At 40.7% G+C, this 22,746-nt stretch overlaps 1 protein-coding gene across 6 annotated transcripts in view; it reads left to right on the plus strand.

Annotated features, from left to right (window-relative positions):
• LOC141998651 (tubulin-specific chaperone D-like) overlaps nt 1-22,746 on the plus strand; it is a 263,541-nt gene that overhangs the window by 53,723 nt on the left and 187,072 nt on the right. For all 6 annotated transcript variants that reach the window (XM_074971510.1, XM_074971511.1, XM_074971515.1 and 3 more), the window contains 5 exons: nt 186-318; nt 4,055-4,200; nt 11,044-11,104; nt 11,606-11,680; nt 19,179-19,273. In XM_074971510.1, coding sequence (XP_074827611.1) covers nt 186-318; nt 4,055-4,200; nt 11,044-11,104; nt 11,606-11,680; nt 19,179-19,273 — 510 coding nt within the window. The remainder of the gene's footprint in view (nt 1-185; nt 319-4,054; nt 4,201-11,043; nt 11,105-11,605; nt 11,681-19,178; nt 19,274-22,746) is intronic.

Raw genomic sequence — 22,746 nt, forward strand, 5'->3', positions numbered from 1 at the left:
AAGTGAGTTAGTGATGGAACTAGGTTTTAGAACTTGGAGTTCCTGGTTCACAGTCTGTTGCTCAAACCATTAGACCACCTTCTCTTAATTATAATTATGCTTATGTATTAAACATTTGTTGTTTCATGCTATTGATGGGCAGCAAGAAGCATTTTTGTTCAGCACATTTCCTTTCTCTTTTACAGCTTCTACTGTACTTGAATGCCTTGATAATTGCAAGCTGTCAGAAAGTAACCAGACACTTCTTCGTAAACTAGGGGTGAAACTTGTTCAACGACTTGGATTGACATTTCTAAAACCAAAGGTGGCAAAGTGGAGGTTAGTTTAAAAGAAATAGAGCAAACTTACATGCATTAGTCCTTTAAACAACAGTATTGGATTTTGAAATTCAGATTTACTTATACAGTGGATGAGTAATAAAACTGGTACATATTCATTTGATTACAAGATTGTCTAGTTTAAATGTTCAGATAGATATCCTTCATCTATGTTACTTGAATACAGGAGGTTTTTTTCTTTGTTGCACTCTGAATAACTTCTTGTCAGTGCCTGGAGTTAGTGTTCCATATTTAACTTAGCAATTATGTAGCAGATTTCAGTGTAAATTAAAGTCCTGTGACGTGCCCTTTTTTTGTTACATGTAGTCAGGGGTGAAAGTAAGTCGAGTGACTTACCGGTATGCTAGGGCCAGCTCTGGCACCCGGAAGGGGCGGGGCCTAGGGCGGAAGAGGTGGGGCTGAGGGGGGTCAGAGTCATCCCCAGCCCACCCTGTAAGGTAAATGCCCCCCCACTCCTTCTCCTCCCCTCCCCCACCAGGGTAGTAGCAGCAGCCTGGGGCTATGGGGGCTATTTAAAGGTCCCAGGGCTCCCCTGCTTCTACCGCCCCGGTCCTTTAAATAGCCCCCGGAGCCCTGGAGTAGCGGCGGCGGGGCTCCAGCGGCTATTTAAAGGGCCGGGGCGGTAGAAGTAGGGGAGCCCTGGGCCCTTTAAATAGCTGACAGAGCCCTGCAGCTGCTACCCCAGGGCTCCAGCATCAGGGCTCTAGAGGCAATTTAAAGGGCTTGGGGCTCCAGCCACTGCTGGGAGCCCCAGATGCTTTAAATTGCACCCTGGGGAAGCTGGGCTGCCCTGGTACGGTGCACTGGCTTACTTTCACCTCTGCATATAGGAAGTACAAGCATAAACATATTCATATACAGTGGAAAACTTTTCTAACATGTTGCAAAGTTGGAAATGTAGTGACCTCATCACCAAGGTATTTAGTTCAGTGTACTATAAAAGTTACACCCAATACTGTATTACAGAATTCTTACTCCCTGATCAAATGTAATGCCCATTTGGGGGAAAAAAACCTATTCATAAACCTAGATTATTTAGTTTAGTCAAATTCTATTGTCACCTTTCCTCTGCTGCCTGGTTTTATTTATTGCTACAGGGCAGACCCTTTTTCAGATTTCTCGCACTGATATTTTAAAATTGCAGGCTCCCTTGTCAGCTATTTTTATCATTTGGATTGTATCTTTCACCTTTGAGAAAGTCCCTAGGCTTAGGAAATTCTTTCTAGTTGTAGAATGTTCCCCTCCTGACTGCCAGAAACATCTACTTGTTTAGCAAGCTGAATACTTTCACTTTATTGCATATTGTGTTTTCTCTAAGTTGCACAAATGGTGATAGTAGTGGCTTTGAGTAAATTGTCTTTTTATTAAAGTATTTTTAGAATTGAACCTTTTCAGTTTCAGGAGTAGTGGAAAACTGTTTATATTTTCAGCTTTATTTTAATCTCTAATCTATTTTTTTAATCTTTCAGTTAATCAAATTCCCTTTCTTATGTCTTTCCCTTTTACCATCTTAAGAGTTTGCTTTCAATGGTAAGGGTCAAAAATTGTCTGCTCACCACACCCTTTGAGGTTGATGGGAGCAGGGAATTTTCATATAAGTGCAGAATTTATCCCTAATTTTTTTCATTTTAAACATGGACGTGTCAGATGTTGTAGCATTATTTGCTTCATTTTGTGTACATAAATGACAAACTTAGCTCTCATGTGAAGAATGATGATATCTGTAATTGTTGTGTATGTCTGAGTGTACAAAAAGTTAAATTATCAGTCATGTAGTGTATGTAATCATATTGGCCTTTGATAACTTCATTATTTAATATTACAGTTTAGCTCTTACCATGGCTAATTTCTATCTAATTAACCTCTAATGGTAATAAAATGTAGTGACTGAAATGGAAAAGTTCTAATATACATTTCCACAGTTCTGTACCTTTTTCTCACATTTGGCATGATTTTCAAGCACCATGGAATACAAAACAAGCCAAGTTTTGAAGCTTCAGTTATCTGAGATATTGGAGTATAAAATTTCTGATTTAAAAAACAAAATAAGAAAAGGGTGTGTAAATGCTTGAATAAGTGAAGTTGCATTACAGCGAAGACCAAGCATGGAAAATTACTGCTCAAAAGAAACCTGTTTCAGAGCGTTGTGAGCAACTGACAGAAGATTAGAATTGAATTTGGAATTCAACTTTATACTGAGTCTCTCTAGGTCTTTTATAATAATGATTTGCGTTTGTTGAGCGGCTTTCTTACCAAAGAAACTTGGATCACTTAATAAATGTAAACTGATGGACAAAACTCATATAGGAATCAATTCACTTGCTGCTGAGTTAGACCTATCTCTGAGGTAGAATCTGGCAGTTTTTTTACAGTGCGCAGCAATTTAGTGTGGGAAGTGCTGATAAACACTATGTCCACGTGAATTGAGATGGGGAATTTGAGGCAGAAAGTAGTCATTCAGCTTATAATTTTTCCAGGACGCTGGAGTTAACTAACTGTCCTGCTCTTGCTATAGGTGACTTGGGATCTTAATCTTAATTATTGTTTGTTCTCTCTGTGTCTCAATTATCCTACACTATGGGTGTACAAAGTAGTTTACAGGCAACAAAAAATATATGGTCCCCTTTCTCCAAGAGACTCATCGTCTAGTTGAGATAAATATCTGAGTTAAAAGGTAAATGGAGGGGAAAAGGAGAGAAATTATAAGCTCTCAAATTCTCTAGTCTTTGCATGTTCAATTTAAAAAAAAAAAAATCCAAGTTGGCATGGAAGTGGAAAGAGGTGAAGGAGGTTGTATAGCATATAGTTTCATTTCGGGGATTTGGAGAAGTATAGAGAGGTTGGCTGATGACAGTTGTGAAGGAAAGGAGGCCTGGAGGAGTACAGCGTCCAAATGGGCAATAGTATATGCTGAGAGAGAAGCAGGGACTTGAGGAGTAGTTAAAATTTGAAGATGGAAAATAATTACCACATTTAACCTGATACTTACATCGTGTCCAAAAGATGATGCCTTCAGTTGCACAGTGCTTCCTGGTACTGTGCTGGAATATTGACTTCTTGTTGTCTTAGGTTATGTCTACGCTTTGAGCTAGGGGTGTGATTCCCAAGTAGCATACATGTACTTAAGCTATTGTTGGTATAAATAGTAGTATAGCTGTGGTAGCATGGGCAGCAGCGACATGGACTAGCTGTGCTGAATACAAACCCTTCCCAACCTGTGGATATGTACTCAGCAATCGGCATTGCTAAGCTTTTTTGCTACCACCTATGGTACTGTGGCTACGCTGCTATTTATACTGGTGCTAGCTCTCACTGGGCTATCGCAAGTACATGTAAGCAAATTGGGAATCATACTCCAAGCTCATAGTGTATACATAGCCATAGAAGGAAGGATGCTACCTACTGAATCTCCAGCATATTTTCTGAGGCAATTAGGTGTTTAAGGAGGTGTTTCAAAGTGCATCTCTTTTGCTTGTGAAATTTGATAGCTCACAGCATAAGGTGCTGTGAGAACACAAGTGCTATTGTATGAACATATATATGGTGTTCTTTGAGTACTAGAAAAGTGTTTTTCTACAGTAGATTAAAAAATACTACTGTGAAAATGTACTACACTGAGAGAAGGTTTTGAGGATGGCATATGGTGTGTTCCAGGATCAACTTGGTAGGCACAAACTTAAACAAAAAATTGCAAATAAACTTTGTTTTCTGTACAGGTATCAACGTGGTTGCAGATCGTTGGCTGCCAATCTGCAGTTTTCTGCCCAGGTTCCAGTTGCACAGAACGTAGTAATTGCTGCTGTTGATGCTGCTGCTGATGAAGAGGAATATGACATTCCAGGAGAGGTTGAGAATGTTATAGGTGTGTTGGATCCAAATAGAAATATTTTGTTTAGCCAGCAGGCATTACGACTGGCAACAACCTGGGATGGGCTTAAGAAAGAATTATGGTTACACAAACTGCTGGTAAAGTAATGGAGAAAATTATAATATGATGTATCTGTATATAATTGGACAGGGTTTACCATATTTTGTAAAACTATGCCATGGTTTTCAACATGTCACTTTTCCCACAAACAAAAATGAATAACTCCCATGGTGGGGGAACTATTTTACTTTGAAACACACTTGCCCAATCTTATCCAGTAACATGATTCAGATCTTTCTGCTTTTGGAGTGGGGCAGGATGAATTATATTATGATTTTAAAAAAGGTCCAGATTGTGTTCAAATAAAGTTTAAAGGCCTGCGGTAGGTCTGATTGAAATTTTAAGCTGTGGTAGAATCAATGGGACAGCTTATTGTACCTAGGAATCCTAACATATAGTGTATGGTCATAAACGTAGTGCTCAGCTAGTTCATTGATTCGTATGTTATAAATATGTAGGCATTAACCGCAATAGAGGGCTCACGGCACTGGGCAATGTAACAAGCCACTCAAAATACCAAATTTTGTTTAAAAATGTATTTTGTTTAAAAAATACCAGTACTGCTGCTTTGAGTATGTGTCAGGGTAGATCTCATTTGAGGTGCTTATAAGCCTCACAAACACACAATTGGAGTCTTTCGAATAGCCATGTCTGAGCTTGTGCATGCTCTTGTATCACCTTGTGCTCCTGTACAAGGGCGTAAAAGGTGGGACAAGGCAGCTCAACCACTCCTGGTGGACTCAAAGCCTTTAGGCTTCAAACCTTGCGCTTCCTCTGATGGGCTAATCCTGCAAACATGAGCATAGCACATGCCTGTTCTGCTTGGGTGAGACTTGTATACCAGAAAGATGCCTAGGATGCTGATTGTTTTCTTCTAGGACTTGAAAGTCACAGAATGCCCAACTGAAGCCCCACTTATTGGAGCAGTCAGTGAAGGTTTCTTTGGACTGAAGGAGTCTGGTACTGGAGAAAACAATGTCTGGAAACCTTCCCCCCTCCCCCCTAGCAGATGAATGACACCCAAGGCCAGCACAGAGAAAATCCTGGAAATGAAAAAAGACCTGGTGCCAGTACTGAAGTCCAACATGGAGAGAAATCTCTCTGAGCATAAGGACGGAAACTCTAGGTGGAACTCAGTGCCTTCCAATAGAGACAGGTTTCAGAGTAACAGCCGTGTTAGTCTGTATTTGCAAAAAGAAAAGGAGTACTTGTGGCACCTTAGAGACTAACCAATTTATTTGAGCATAAGCTTTCGTGAGCTACAGCTCACTTCATCGGATGCATACTGTGACATCATCATCATCTGGACCCATGGAAAAGAAGCCCTTGAGGAATTCCACCATGATTTCAACAATTTCCATCCCACCATCAACCTCAGCCTGGTCCAGTCCACACAAGAGATCCACTTCCTGGACACTACAGTGCTAATAAACGATGGTCACATAAACACCACCCTATACCGGAAACCTACTAACCGCTATTCCTACCTACATGTCTCCAGCTTTCACCCTGACCACACCACACAATCCATTGTCAACAGCCAAGCTCTGCGATACAACTGCATTTGCTCCAACCCCTCAGACAGAGACAAACACCTACAAGATCTCTATCAAGCATTCTTACAACTACAATACCCACCTGCGGAAGTGAAGAAACAGATTGATAGAGCCAGAAGAGTTCCCAGAAGTCACCTACTACTGGACAGGCCTAACAAAGAAAATAACAGAACGCCACTAGCCATCACCTTCAGCCCCCAACTAAAACCCCTCCAACGCATTATTAAGGATCTACAACCTATCCTGAAGGATGACCCAACACTCTCACAAATCTTGGGAGACAGGCCAGTCCTTGCCTACAGACAGCCCCTGAACCTGAAGCAAATACTCACCAACAACCACATACCACACAACAGAACCACTAACCCAGGAACCTATCCTTGCAACAAAGCCCGTTGCCAGCTGTGCCCACATATCTATTCAGGGGACACCATCACAGGGCCTAATAACATCAGCCAGACTATCAGAGGCTCGTTCACCTGCACATCCACCAATGTGATATATGCCATTATGTGCCAGCAATGCCCCTCTGCCATGTACATTGGTCAAACTGGACAGTCTCTACGTAAAAGAATAAATGGGCACAAATCAGATGTCAAGAATTATAACATTCATAAACCAGTCAGAGAACACTTCAATCTCTCTGGTCACGCGATTACAGACATGAAAGTTGCGATATTACAACAAAAAAACTTCAAATCCAGACTCCAGCGAGAGACTGCTGAATTGGAATTCATTTGCAAAGTGGATACAATTAACTTAGGCTTGAGTAGAGACTGGGAGTGGCTCAGTCATTATGCAAGGTAACCTATTTCCCCTTGTTTTTTCCTACCCCTCCCACCCCCCCCCCCCCGACGTTCTTGTTAAACCCTGGATTTGTGCTGGAAATGGCCCACTTTGATTATCATACACATTGTAAGGAGAGTGATCACTTTAGATAAGCTATTACCAGCAGGAGAGTGGGGTGGGGGGAGGTATTTTTTCATGCTTTGTGTGTATAAAAGATCTTCTGCACTTTCCACAGTATGCATCCGATGAAGTGAGCTGTAGCTCACGAAAGCTTATGCTCAAATAAATTGGTTAGTCTCTAAGGTGCCACAAGTACTCCTTTTTCCAATAGAGAGAGATCGCATAAAGCCTCTGGGGGAAAACTCACTAAGCCCCTCAGTGAATCCAGGATTATTGAGAAGGTGCCATCTACTATCATGGCACCCATAAAGTTTACCATGATTCCATCTCCTCTGATCCAGATGACTGCGCAATCATCTGTGTCGTCTTAATTGGCAGAGTCGCTAATGGTACCACTGTGCATGTCATTGCAGACTCTCGCATGTGATTCTGAGACTGTCGGAAATTACCCTGGCACCAAGACAACTACTGGTACCACTGACACCAGGAGTGCCATATGTATCAGTGCTGCTCTTAGAGGAAATCTATTCTTCATCCTTGTCACTAGGACATTCTTTCTTGCCTTCCTTGAGTAGGGAACCCTCTCCCCTGAGGTCAGCAGGTGAGACCATGGACAGACAAGGCAGTTCTCCCTATAAGGCCCTACTGCAATCCCTCTGGAACCGGCACTGGATTGGCAACCATCACACAAGCCAGCTGGACCCTTCTGGAATACCACGATAGTCCTAATGGACTCAGTGGGATCCTTCTTCACATACTTCCAGGAGCGGATCCCCATTCCATTCCTAGAAGAGGAGGTTGTACTGCTTGGTGACATCTCTGGCCAGACCAGTGTCGCTGAGCCAGGAAAAATGCCAGGTAATGCCTGACATGGGACCAGAGGAGCAACACAGTCCTACTTCACCTTCCAAAGATTTGTTGTCCTTGTTACCAAATGAGACAGTAGCCTCAGCACTGATACTGGTGCTGGACTATTTTAAGATGTTCCAAGATCTGCTTATGAGAATAACATACAATCTAGAAATAAAGATGTCAGATAGCTAAAAAGATTCTCAGGTTGTTCAATTACACTGATGATATCCATGACAAGGGCACTGATGATGTGAAGGGCCTTGTGGCTTCACATTTCAGGCATTCCCAAGGAGGTGCAAGCCATGGTAGAAGATCTGCCTTTTGAAGGGAAGGAGTTGTTTAGCAAACACACAAAGCTCTGCATTTCTCTGTAGCATGGGACATGGGTCACTTGCTGGAGGATTCTCTGCTCCTTGAAGTCTTTAAACCATGATTTGAGGACTTCAATAGCTCAGACATAGGTGAGAGGTTTTTTGCAGGAGTGGGTGGGTGAGATTCTGTGGCCTGCATTGTGCAGGAGGTCGGACTCGATGATCATAATGGTCCCTTCTGACTTTAGTATCTATGAATCTATGAACTCCAAAGCTACACTGTGCTCCTTGGGAAACTATACCCAGCCCCCTTACTGAAAATTGTGTCACTAGTAACCATGGATGTTAGAGAGGAACTAGGCACGTCACACATGCTTGATTATCCTTCCAAGAAAAAGCCCAGAAATAGCAGGGGATGCCAGTCTCCTCTTCTGGCACATGGTGTTAGCATCACATCAACAAATTTAATGGGACTGTCAGGAACTGCATCAGGAGCAGTTCCAAGCATGGAACCTTTGGAAGCCACCTTATCCTAATCTGCTGGGTATGGTGTGCTATAACTTCAGACATACATCATTGTTCATGGCTATTCTATCCAATTTAATTCCTTACTACCCTCCATTCTTCCCTTTCCCTCTTCAGAGGCCCTTCTTATGAGAGCCTACCATAAGTAGAAGTGGCCTTGTTGCTTTGGCTAGGAGCCATAAAAAAGCTGTCACCTGAATATAGGGGAAGAGGCTTCTGCTATTTTCTTACCCTTTCTTCTTCAGAATATTTTTGTCCTCGGGAGACTCAAGAAATACATAAGCCATCTCAGGTTCAGGATGGTAATGCTTGCCTCCATCACTCCATCTCTTCAAGTTCACGACTGGTTTGTGGCTCTTGACATGTGTGGCGTGTACTTCCACGTAGCCATCCTACCCAATCCAGAGGAAGTACCTAAGATTCACAGTGAGGCTCAACTATTACCAGTACAAGGTACTGCCATTTAGACTCTCAACGACACTCAGATTCTTCATTAAATGGTTAGAGGTGGTAGCAGTATGCTTAAGGAAACAGGGCATTCACGTCTACCTGTATGTGGATGATTGGCTGGTCAGAGGCAGGTCTCTGCAGGAGACTGAGATAGCCCTAGAGTATGTCGTCCTCTTGTTTGTCCAGCAGTCCCTTACTGTGAACTACATGAAATCATCTCTGTCCCCATCACACTCAAATGAGTTAATAGGGACTGTGCTAGACTCTCAAATGGCAAAAGCCTACTATGTATTATGTATATAAGCCGGAAGCAATCAAGCTGTGGACGTGGTGTCATTGCCCTGGGATAACCCCATTGGCTCTGAACCTTCCATGAGTCAGCAACAGCCTGGCAGACTTTTTGAGCAGACATGCAGCAATCAACCATGAATGGTTACTTTGGAAGTCCATCATAGAGCTGATATTGGCTCATTGGGGGACTCCCAGAATAGACCTTTTCACCATGAAAGACAATACCAAATGCCTGATGTTTTGCTCCAGAGAAGGCATGAGCCTGGGCTCATTGTCAAACTCCTTTCTGCTACAGTGGATAAAGAAGTCATATATCCCTTTCCACAGATCCCCTAGAACTCCAGGGTGATATCCAAATGACAGATGGGACAAGGCCACGCCTTATTGACCAAGGCAGTTTTGGCTGTCAGACTTATTGTGGATATCAATCTGCTGTGATCTGCTTCCGTTCCCTCCTTCCAATCTCCCAGCCTGTCTGAATATAATATCCCAGAATCACGGTCAGATACTGCACCTGGACCTACAGTGACTAAGTCTGAGGGCTTGGATGTTGGCTGGTTCAGCACTACTCACAGAGACTGACAAGTTCAGGAAATTCTTGGACAGAGCAGAAAGCAATTTATAAGAAAGTCCTTTTAACCAAAATGGAAAAGGTTCTCTATATGGGCAGTCCAACATGCTCTAGATGCAACAGAGCCTGAATACTGAAAATAATTGACTGCTTGCTGCTATTGAAGCTTTTAGGAGTCCTCAGCAACTACGGTCTTTGAATTGCAAGGCAACTGAGAGGGTTGCAGCCACCCCGCCCTTTTTGCTTTCACTGGGAGCACAGGAATATTGCGTGTGTGATCCAGAGGTCCCAGCAATTAAAATGTTTCTGAACTTGCATGATTGAGGTGCATGTGTGCCTATAGTGGGATCCATGTTGACTACATCATCATCTCAGAGAACCACAGTTACTGTAGGATAAGTAACAGTTCTGTAAACATTGCCCCAACCTTGTCCCCTGCATCCCAGGGACAATTAATTGCGTAAGAAAACAGGTGGCAGTACCGCTGATTTCCCCGCTTTGGGAGTTTGCACAGTGGGAGCTGCTTTAATAGTCCAGACAGTATAGGCAAGAGAGATGTGCGGATTCATTGTATTCCCTGACTCATTTGGCCATATTCTTCTCTGGCTAGTGCTGGAGACTGTCTGTCTGTGTCTCCCTCCCTCCCTCCCTCCCTCTGTCCTGTGCTGGCTGTTTTGTAGGCTCTCTAGCAGGACAGTGTAGCCTTCTATCTGAGTGCCTGTTACCCCTCTCTTTCACCTTTGCCTCAGGGTCTCAGCTAAGATATGCAAAAGCAGACATAGGATTATGTGTGCACTGCAAGCAGAGGTCTGGCTGAAGCACCTGTAGACATTTCCCAAGCTATCTTTGAACTATCTAGCTTGGGTAGCAATACCAGTGAAACTGTGGTATCATGGGCTAGCTGTTTGGGCTATACCAGCCTGCCTGGGACCCCTTCCTGGATATGTACTCAAGAGGCTAGCCTTTGCTGCTCTGGTTTCACTGGTATTGTTAGCTTTGATCTAGATAGCTTGGATATCTCGGGATGGCTACGCATGCTGCAGTCACAACTTTGAGTGCAGTGTAGATGTATCCTTAATCTCTGTTCTAAATTACAGAGCTACCATCTATTCAGAAAGCACTAATACCCCTTGTTTGCTTTTGTGGCTTCAAATTTCATTTTTGTTACAATCACAACAAGTATGGGTACAAATGTTTTTGTTTAAATTAAGAGCTGGTTGTGATAATAAGGAAATGAGTTTTGAACATTTGTGGAGAATTGCTCTAAAGAACTTGGAGTAATCTGCTTTGCTTAAAATAATATTCTCTACAGAACAATTGCTGATTGGATTGAAAGACAAAGACACCATTGTGAGATGGTCTGCTGCAAAAGGGTAGGTTTCTTTTATTTAATTTAAAACTAATAGATTAGCATAACAGCTGAATGTTTCCCAGGGCTAAATAACTGCATGTTGTTTTCTCAGTGTTATTGGTTATTTATGATGGTTGCAACACAAGTGATGACATGGAGCCCGTGTCTGCTAGTGTTCTTGGATGGAGGTAGAAGTGGTGGGGCATCGAACTAGGAAATTTTAACTAAGGTTGAGATTGGAATGATGTGTGAGGATTTTACTTGGGGCTTTTTTGCAATAGTGTTTCTTCCCCAGTTGGCTGGTCCACGTTTTTGTCTTTTCCATTTGAAAATCTTATTTCTTTGTTAGGCACGTTATTTTGTAGCTTTTTAGCTTGTAGTCTGACATTTGTGTCCTAGTGTGACACTGTTGAAATAATGCATTGTGTCGTCTGTAGTTTGAATCCTGTTATCTTAGTGTAAACTTTTATCTTAAATTACTGTAATTATACAGCAAATCACTTTTTTCTTCTCTTTTTTGCAGGATTGGTAGAATAACTGGAAGGCTTCCAAAAGAGTTAGCTGATGATGTGGTTGGATCTCTGTTGGACTGCTTTAGGTAATACTATTTTGTATTTATGCAATAGCTTGCATCCTTGGATCTCAAAATGCTCCTATGCTGTGTACATAATTTCACAGCTGCCATGTGGCCATTTCTGGAGTGGGAGGGCAACATTCAGGCAGGCAACTGGCCCATAGCACATATAAAACAATAAGGAGAATTGGAATTTTGGCAAAGGGCATGGGGCAAACACCTACATGTGTGAAAAGTACTACTGGAACTTTAATGTCCATGCAAGTTTGGACCTCATTGTTAGGGTCTCATTGAAAGAATAAAACAGATTTTTGTGGTGGTAGGAGGTGGTTTGGATTAGTGCACTAACTTTTTCATGACAGATCTGTGTTCAAGTTCTGATATGCTGTATGTGAAATTGAACTTGATGGTTTTTCCTATCCTAGTATCCAGTGAATATTTCTTCACACAGCAAATTACGTAGGCATAATTTGCTATGACTTGCAATGTGGCATTTTTCAGGTCAGGGGTGAGGTGCATTGGCAGAGCAGTGTGGGAAAGTTTGAACAGTGTCCTCCTACACTGTTTGTGACTCTGGCTAGTACTGATGTATTATGTTCATGAACACCGCAAAATTGATTCAGAAGTATAAAAAGAAAGAGGGAATGTTTTCTTGTACATGTAAGAGCAGAATTGTTGCATATGTGAAAACTAAATTGCTATGAAACCCTTTTCTTCCCATCCAAAGTTGCCTATTGTGTTTAGAATCAGCAGAAAAGCTGAGGAGTACGTGTACGTTTGGTTTACAGGTTACTTGTCCTAGCGTTAAACATTCATAAATAATGCTTGGCTTCCTGAGGTGGAAGTGTATGGTCATGGTTGTCTTGCTAAAAACTATATCAGCTTATTGCATTCAGGATCCATACGTACCTTTTGTTACTCAGCGTAGGCAACTTTGCAAGCATCCAGTCTGTATTAAATGTTCCTCCTTAGATGTGTTTTTTTTCTTTTCTGTAGCCTCTAGCATGCCCAGGGACAATTTAAGGAGTGTAGTAACTGTGTCTGATATCGGGGGGTAGCCGTGTTAGTCTGTATCCACAAAAACAACAAGGAGTCCAGTGGCACCTTAAAGACTAACAGATTTATTTGAGCATAAGCTTTCGTGGGCAAAAACCCCACTTCTTCAGATGCATGGAGTCATGCTTATGCCCAAATAAATCTGGTAGTCTTTAAGATGCCACTGGACTCCTTGTTGTTTTTGTGTGTCAGATGTTGGCTTGCAGATTACCATTTGCAAACTAAATAAAACATGGTAAGAATTTCCTATAATGGGAATATTCAAATAAAGAAGTGTCTAACAATGAAACAGCAGTAGGACAAAGGACACTATGGAACTTTTAGCACATGATCGGAGGGTATACCCAGCCAGTTATTCTGCAACAGGCTAGAGCATTGTAGAGTTACACCCCAGTTTGCTGCATACTAACTCACCAAATAGACATGCCCTCTGTGTAGCAGGAAACTGAGTCTTACCTGGTTTGTTTTTTGAATATTGGAGTAGATTTGGAAATACTTTATACTCAGATAATCTCACTCTGGGGACAAAGTACTAGATATACCTTTTAAAATCTCTGAGGATACTCAGAAACTGTTAGCAATAATGGTCTCCATAGAATGTCAATCAAAATATGTAGAAAATGTATTTTTGTCTGGGTCAAGAAGAGGGAAACCATATTATATATTACACTTCAGACCAGAGAGTAAGTGAGTAAGAAGAATAATAAAAAACAGGAGGAACTAATTAATACATATGATGTTGCTTTTTGCTATGGGAGTCACAAATTCTGTGATTCTTCCCCCCCCCCTCCCCCCCATACAATTTTTTTTTTAAACCACCATGATAGTTGATATTCTGTGGGGCTTATTTTTATTTTTATTTTTTTTTGGCCTGTGGATTAATGATATACTATGCATGTGAATGAGTTTCGCTTAGAATCTTGAGCTGCCCAATAAAAAATTGTCCAGTTTAGGTGGCTAAGCAACCACACTGTGTCAACAAAAAGAACCAGACCAGTGAGATGTTTCATTGCTCCAGGGTTAGAAAGCTTCACTTTCTCTCAAGGTGTTTTTTTTTTTTTTTTTTTTTAAAAGATACAAAACCCAACCTCAAAACATTTCAGAAATCAAATTCAGAGAGAGATGGGCTTGGGTAGTATAGCTATATAGCTGCCCGCTATTAACACAATATGAGCATGGCTAGTTAATTTTACTTAAGTGTTCACAACACTTGACTTTTTTTTAGTTACTGATTTGCACTTTACTTAGACTTTTTTCACAATTATTCTCCCATGGCTTCTCCCAAAATACTAGAATAAAAATGCCTTATTTAGGGTGGTTGACACAATGCTGGAATATCGACTTCAGTCAGCAATGGCAATAATTCTAGCATTCCTTGGCATATCTCATCTGAGATTGGTGTAGAACGGACACATGGCAAACATTTCCTCTGTTTTGTATTGTAGCAAGGAAATTGCAATGGAGAAGCATCCGGTAGGTACATAGAATCATAGAATATCAGGGTTGGAAGGGACCCCAGAAGGTCATCTAGTCCAACCCCCTGCTCGAAGCAGGACCAATTCCCTGTTAAATCATCCCAGCCAGGGCTTTGTCAAGCCTGACCTTAAAAACCTCTAAGGAAGGAGATTCTACCACCTCCCTAGGTAACGCATTCCAGTGTTTCACCACCCTCTTAGTGAAAAAGTTTTTCCTAATATCCAATCTAAACCTCCCCCATTGCAACTTGAGACCATTACTCCTCGTTCTGTCATCTGCTACCATTGAGAACAGTCTAGAGCCATCCTCTTTGGAACCCCCTTTCAGGTAGTTGAAAGCAGCTATCAAATCCCCCCTCATTCTTCTCTTCTGCAGACTAAACAATCCCAGCTCCCTCAGCCTCTCCTCATAAGTCATGTGCTCTAGACCCCTAATCATTTTTGTTGCCCTTCGCTGGACTCTCTCCAATTTATCCACATCCTTCTTGTAGTGTGGGGCCCAAAACTGGACACAGTACTCCAGATGAGGCCTCACCAGTGTCGAATAGAGGGGAACGATCACGTCCCTCGATCTGCTCGCTATGCCCCTACTTATACATCCCAAAATGCCATTGGCCTTCTTGGCAACAAGGGCACACTGCTGACTCATATCCAGCTTCTCGTCCACTGTCACCCCTAGGTCCTTTTCCGCAGAACTGCTGCCTAGCCATTCGGTCCCTAGTCTGTAGCGGTGCATTGGATTCTTCCATCCTAAGTGCAGGACCCTGCACTTATCCTTATTGAACCTCATCAGATTTCTTTCATATCCATTTTGTGCTGGAAGATATAACTAGACCTTATGCAGAGAGGCCAGGACTTGTAAATCAGCACTAAGTGTGGCAAACTGGTTAGCAAGTAGACCCAATAGAAAATTCTTCAATGTGTCCAACTTCAGGCTTGGTATGTATAAGTTACTATTTCAGCACAGCCTGTTTGTATGTTTTAGATGTCTGGATGAATTCTAATTAACAACTAGATTTCATAAAACTATCCAAGGTAATAAGTAGCTTCAGTTGCTTCCTTGGATTCTCCTTCACAGGATTGCCATCTTGGATTTTGTGATGAGCTGGCAATGGTGAATAAATTAAATTGGAGAAACATTTACTTGAATTGAAGAGTAAAGATGAGATACTCCAGTTCCATTCTCACTTCTCTTTATGTACATAAACTAATCTACTTGAACAAGAGTCACTTGAGTCAATATGAAGAATTTCCATGACAAATGTGCAAATGTACAGATTCAAATGTGTATATTCGAGAGTCTCGCTATTTAACAGTTTAATAAACAACAAAATCCAAGTCAAAAACTGATTTCAAGATGTATGCTTAGCTGGAAAACAGATCAGAGAGATTATACTAGTGGTGCTGGTCTGGACTGAACTGGACTGCAGTCTGCCTTGGCATGGGCTAATGAGGAAGCATCATATCAACTGCAGTTCCAGACCTGGTACGGAGTACAGAGAAATTTTTGAATTGCCACTGGTGTGCTGTTCCATCTCGTGTTTCCAGTTGTCTTTGCTGGGATGCCACGTGGTCCTGGACAAAGAGAAGCTTGCAGTGCTGTTGTGGGAATGAAGATGATGAACCTGGTGGCCAGGATTACTGTGAGATAGGACTGTGTAGAAAGGTGCTGTGTGGAGACTGGACAGGCAGAGGGGACAGGTTTTGTAAGAGCTGCTCTTGAAAAGGACTGAAGCAAGACAGCCTTTTTAAAGACTTCTGCTGAAATCCTGGCCACTTTGTTCTCTAGTCTTTCATCAGCCTGAATGGAATTTCTGTGGAATCACTGAGTAGAAGCAAAAGCTCATACCAAGAGGATGGAGGGGGGAAGATTTAGTGACCAATTGCAGTGATCTGTCCGTGGCGCAGGGTGGTATTGGAAGCAGTACCAGGTGCTAATATGGTATTCCTCCCCCTCCCCAGGTTGTTCTGCAGGGAATGTCAAGTTACATACACTGGTTGTATTCTTGGCACTTGATCACCCTTCTGCTATATCTTATTAGTAAGGTTATGATTTTGGTGTGGAAACTTTCACATCAGAGGGACAGGAAAAAAATAAGTCACAGGTCACTAAATAATGTAGTTTTTGCTTCATCAACATACACAGAAGTATAGTGTGCCTGCTGAAAGGTGCAGCCTGGTGGAGGGGTTGGAGAGTGAGCTCACTGTGCAGCGGTGGCTCCTGTGCCGCGGGGCTGGGGCTGCTCTTGTCCAGGTGTTGCAAACTGGATCATGTGGTCACAGCACCGCTCAGGTTTGGCCCATCCACCTCTCTGTAGGAGATGAAGCCCCTCAAACACCAGGTCCCAATGCCACTCTATAAATTATACTCGGCGCTTCACAAACCAGTAGTTAGTTGCTGTATTTTCATTTTTTTTTTTTTTTAAAGATCTGTTTTTCAAATCTGGGTGATTAATAATCTAATTAGTAAATAGGTGACTTCCTTTTTCTCAGACACTAATAGGATGTACTGTAGGCAAGGAAAATAGAAATCTGCTGTGAATTTTGCACAAAATTTCTCCTAAAAAAAACTGAATACCAGTGTGGATTTTCATTTTGTATTTTGGTTGGCCCTACTCTTGTTTATAATTTAATGCCAGTTATTGCTGGATATAAGATGGGTCATTCTGAAATATGTTAATTTAATTATGTGAATAATAAGGAAAAAATAAACAAAACTAGGTCAAAATAAATGGTTAGATAATCTGTAGATATTTTCTGAAACTACACAGATATATGATAAAATATATTTCAGCACATGACTTTTGAAAGGGGCCTACCTTATAGTTTTTCAGACATGTTTGTGATGAGTGATGGTGGGATTTTTGATAGGGATCCATAATCCACATTATTTATGCCTAATTTAAATATTTAAGTTGTTACTGATTAAAGATACTTTTAATGACTACTTTTATATCTATGTGAAAGCACTGAGTAATGCAGATTATTATTGTTGTTAATTAATATTATCTAATAGGAACTAACATTTAACTTGCTTAGATTGGCATCTAATTTTAGTTCAGCAACTTTGGTAATGATTTTCAATAATAAATTGAATATTTTGGCTTCACGTGTGGAAGCTAGTAAACCATTATAAGATGGGGAGGATTGCTTCTTTAGGGCTATTGTTTCTTTCTGTGTGGTTGCAGAGCAAAAAAAAAAAAGTTTGAGTATGAAGACTGCCTTCACAATAATGAGGGAGAAAAATCTCTCTCTCTTTAATATGAGATCTGAAGTCCAGCAGAACTTGATGGAATTAACCTAAGTTAATGATTTTTTTTGCACTTAGATATCTGTTGTACTTTTGTCTCAGGAAGCTCAATTAATTCACCAAAGTATTTATTTTTCACCAGTTTAAAGCTCTTAGAAAATATTTTTATAAGGAAATGCTAGAAGAAAATTATTTCCTTCATACTCACCGCATAATGTACCTAGCGGCATAGACAGAAAACTATTCTCATTGAAAACTCTGATTAGACTTTAGTATGTGGTATTTACTTTGAATGACTTAGAAAGTGTGTGATACCTTAGCAATTGAAGCAGCACAAACATATTTTTTTTAATATGCAAGCTTTTGGACTACAAAGGTTTGCAAACTTTTTTGCACATGTTAGTTGGTGTCCAAGATAAGAAAATATTCTGTTACTTTTTTCAGTTACTAATTTGTCTATTGTGGTTTTAATGTGCGGGATTTTCTATGTCTATATGTGCTTATATCACCACAGTATATGGGTTCCTCCAAAGTATTTACAAATTAAAATAATCATTTCTCCTCTTCTTGCCCAGCCTTTTAGAGAAATATCTTGACTAGTTTATAGGAGTTATTTTATTTTGTTAGAATTTTTTTATTTTATTTTTGGTGTGGGTTTTGCTATTGAAAGGTAAAAATCTCATGTGTTGTGTTTTGTATTTTAGAATGAACTAGATTTACCTGTACTGAGGTGCTGGGATTTGCAAAGGAGACCAAGGTGCCCAACTCCCTGGGTCACCTTTGACAATCCCAGCAAGAATGCATATTCTAATCGTGACTGTAACTATGCATTTTTCTGTTTTAAAAAATTAGATTTATGCTCCGATTAGTGTAGTTCAAAGAAACTACACTTTGTAAATATCGTGCTATTACTAAATATTAAAAGTGAATGTATTGAGGATCCTTGAGGATCTTAAATTTGTAGGATTTCCAGTGAAAATTTTAGAATTCTTACTGGTATCGTATTGTTTTTAGGTTTTCTTTCTTATTATTAACTTAATACAAAATAAAATGTCCATGTGAATATGATGTTGCATTCTGCAAGTTCCCCCCCCTCGTTTGTTTCTGCCATCTCTGCAAAAGTGTCTAAATCTTGAATCACTTTTGGTATTCTTGCTCTAGATCTTAATTATCAGCCACTGCAGGTCACGCCAGTTTGTTTGATGGTTTTTGTATTGTGGATAAAAATCCACTATGGCTTAGTGTGAAGTCTACTCTCTCTCTCTCATATTTTACTTCTGATGTAGACAAGCGCGTGTTTGTTCCGGAGATAGAATGCCATTATATTAATACACTGTACCACCTACCCATTTTATACTCCTGGTTTTTGTCATGCACCAGGTTACTGAAAATATTTTTTCTTTTTGATAATGAGATTTGATGATAATTGGCACACGAGTATCTGAAGTTGAACTTTTTATTTGTATTTGAGGGTGAGTATGTTTATATCAATAAATGGTTTAAGCACAGTGTTATTTATTCAGTCGAACAATTGCACCATTAACATGGTAGTTAAAGTAGGAAAGAACAAACATTTTAAAAAAATATTTATGCAGTGGTTCCTGTATTTAAAAAAAAAAAAAAAGTCTACTCTAATACTGTGAATACAAACTGCAGTAGGCAAATAGTGATTTGGATTACACATGATAAAACCCAGAAAGCTCAAGTTAAACTTAACAGTGTTTCTGTGTTCTAAAATTAGTTTCCAGGAAACAGACAATTCTTGGCATGGAGGATGTCTGGCTCTGGCTGAATTAGGCAGGAGAGGATTGTTACTCCCTTCCCGAATCGCAGATGGTAAGTTTCTTGAACCCCAATAATATATACAGTAATATGATATAACCTGTGGACACTGTGATTGGCTTCCCCCCCGGATGCAGCCTGGGACTGTGCCCCCTGAACTCTCCCCAGCCTGGGCTGTCTCTCACAAAGACTTGCAGCAACCCCTCCAGGAGCTGTGATCATTCAGCACAACTGCATGTGGATTCCCACACCCAGCTAGATTGCATGAATGCTCCCAGAGCCACGCATGAATCACACAGAGAAAGGCACCAGCCAAATCCCCCCGGTTCCCAGCAGTGTACCCCAGGAATATACCGTCTTGCACTGCTCAAGATGGGCAGTGCAAATTTATTAATTAGTTCACCACTTCAGCAATGGAAAGTGGACATACACCAGCCTTTGCGAAGCTGAGCAGATTTGCCCCACATTTCATACAAGCTCACTGGTAAAGATAACCAATTAAACAAATTTATTGACTATAAATGGTAGATTTTAAGTGATATTAAGTGATAGGCAAAAAGTCAGAGTGGTTACCAAAAGAAAAGAAAATATAAGCACGCAGTCTAAACTCTCAATTCTATTAGACTGGGCAACATCTAGATTAAGCAGTTTTTCTCACCGCACTGGATATTGCAGTCCTTAATATATAGGTTTGTTCCTTAAACCTGGGCCAATCTCCTCTGTTGGAGTCTTGTCTTCTTCTCCGTGTCTTAATTGCTTGCAGTGAAGGTGAGGGCAGGAGAAGGGCCTGGTATGTGTCCACTCTGTTTTATATCCTCAGTCCATGTGCTTGGGGAGCACAAGTCCAGGGATGTCTGGGGGGCATTGCTGAGTCTCTCCAAGCAAGGTTGAGCAATTCCCCTGGTGTGGCCTCATGCAGGTGAGTCATTGCATTGTAGCTTCCTTGCTGGACAATGGTTGTTTGACACCCCGCCCGGGCGTTGGTTATTTTCCTTGCTGTTGCCTCTGGGGAGCTAATATCTGGCTGATTCTCCAACTTATAACATATTTTAGTGACCACCATACAACACAATTCTTGTAATTTCATGTGCATTAATGATACACATACATGGATAGAGAAGTGACTTTCAGCAGTTCATAACCTTTCCTCTGATACCTTACAAGGCATGCTTTATATGTAAGATCATGATTATATGAAAATGAGGAATATGGGGGTTACAGTATGCTCCCCCAAGGTGTAGAATGTATCACACTGTCTTTTTGTTATGTGTATTTTAACTACTAAAAAGTGCCACATTTTTCTAATCTACCAAGTGGTGTTGTAAAGAACTTTGGCAGAGTTTATATATTGTAAAATACAAATTGAAACAAACTGCCGCCCCCACCCAACAACTGAACAAACGAAAATGATCACATAAGTCCCTTAATTTAAGATTATCAGATGTTGTTGAAGTGCTTGTACTGGAAGAAGATAAGGCTGGATAGAAAAGCTTGCCTAATTTTCTACGTTAACCAATTTTTGTGCAGCAGACTTTGGTTTTAGGTGCCTAGAGAAGGGCACTGGCTTGAAATAATTGTCTTGCCTCACTACTAAAGTAATTTGCCATATTGTTGAAATGATTGAGACAGAGTGGACAAAGTGTTAATTTTCAAAGCCGTACATAGTATATGTATAGAAAAGCTCCAGGATCACATCAGTGAAAGCTTCATGGCCTCAAGCTTTTGTCCTGTTTTTGAAAATCTATTGATTCTTTATATTCTCTTTATTTCAGTACTGCTCCTCTTCATTCTCTGTCTCCATAAAATGACAAAGGCCAAAACTGTATAGGTCAGGAATACAGGATGTCTTTTATCATTGCTTAAAATGGTTCACTTATAATTTGGCAGAGCCTCCTTTTTTTTATTTCTGTATAATTTTAGAGATTTTCCTCCTACACAGAAAATCTTGGTACCATGCAAATATCTTTCTGCTTATACCACTATCTAATTACTTCGGCCCCAGTCCTGCAAATTTATATATAATGGTTAACATTAAGTTGAATAGTGCCATTGAACTCAAAAAGTTAAGCATGTGTGTAAGTCCTTATAGAATTGGAGGCTTAGACCTTTATACCTGGAATCTGATAGCCTGATAATGCAACATTTTTCAGTAATAATATGGAGAATGTCAACTGTAAATTAAGGGGTGTCAGGAAGTTTGGAATCAAATGTGGCTGGTTGGAATCCTGGCTCTGCCAGTAATTTGCTGTATGCCACTGAGCCACATCACTTTACCTCTTAGCCTCAGCTTTCAACATGTATGAAGTGAGGATGACAGTGATACCTCCCCTTCCTCCATCACGTAGATGTTAACAGTACAAACATCGGTAAATCTTATCTGAATATGCATGGGCTATATATGTAGTAATCTGTGGGTTTTTGACCATCAGATCGTTTCATGGACGTTCTGAGGGGTAAAGAAAGATGGAAATAAAAAAATTATGCTTTGCAGCAGCCTGTTTACTTTGATTGCACATCTACATTTTGTGATCTGAGGATGTAATGACTCTCCTGCAGGATTCCTGCTTATGATATAGTTTTCTTTATATCTTTGGCTACGATACTTTCATTTAAACAATTGAACACCTATATCCTCAAAATGAACCTTGATAAAATAATATAGGGGTAATCTTTAACAGGGCCCTGTAACAGGTTCACAACAACACCAACCCCCCTTTTTCCTCTCCTCCTTTTCATTTAGGGCTTTGTAGATCAAAACCCACATTTTCAAACTCCACCCTGAGGGCAGCCAGTGCTGGATATGAGCACAGAAGTCATGGTTTCTCACAAAAAAATCCTGCTTTATAAGTGGGCTGCTCTGTCTTGCCACTTTGATGTAAGGTGTATCCCCATATAAGAGTGCATTACAGTAATCCAGTCTTGAGGTGACAGAAGCATGGTTTATGGTAGCAAGGTCTACATCTGAAAGAAATGGTCACAATCTCTAGGTATCAGAGTAACAGCCGTGTTAGTCTGTATTCGTAAAAAGAAAAAGGAAAAGGAGTACTTGTGGCACCTTAGAGACTAACCAGTTTATTTGAGCACGAGCTTTCGTGAGCTACAGCTCACTTCATCCGATGAAGTGAGCTGTAGCTCACGAAAGCTCATGCTCAAATAAACTGGTTAGTCTCTAAGGTGCCACAAGTACTCCTTTTCCTTTTTCTTTTTAATCTCTAGGTAGACACAGATTAGAGAAGAAAATATTCCTGCTCTGCTGCTATTTGATCATCTAACAGCAACTAGGACCCCAGTCCTACCCTCTGCAAACATAAGTCACAAATGGAGGGTATGTATTCTCAATTAAAGGAGATGTTATCATTTCCATATCTTCCAGTTGCTTCTCCCAACTAATCAGTGTCACAATCTCAGTTTTTTCTGGATTATGCTTCAGGCAGCTAGCTCTCCTTGATGCCCCACTTTCCCTCAGACATTGGGCCAGGAACTCAATAGCACTGGATGTTTATCAGCATACTGAAAATATCAGATTC

This window comes from Natator depressus, chromosome 14 (assembly GCF_965152275.1).
Source record: "Natator depressus isolate rNatDep1 chromosome 14, rNatDep2.hap1, whole genome shotgun sequence".
Taxonomy (NCBI): domain Eukaryota; kingdom Metazoa; phylum Chordata; order Testudines; family Cheloniidae; genus Natator; species Natator depressus.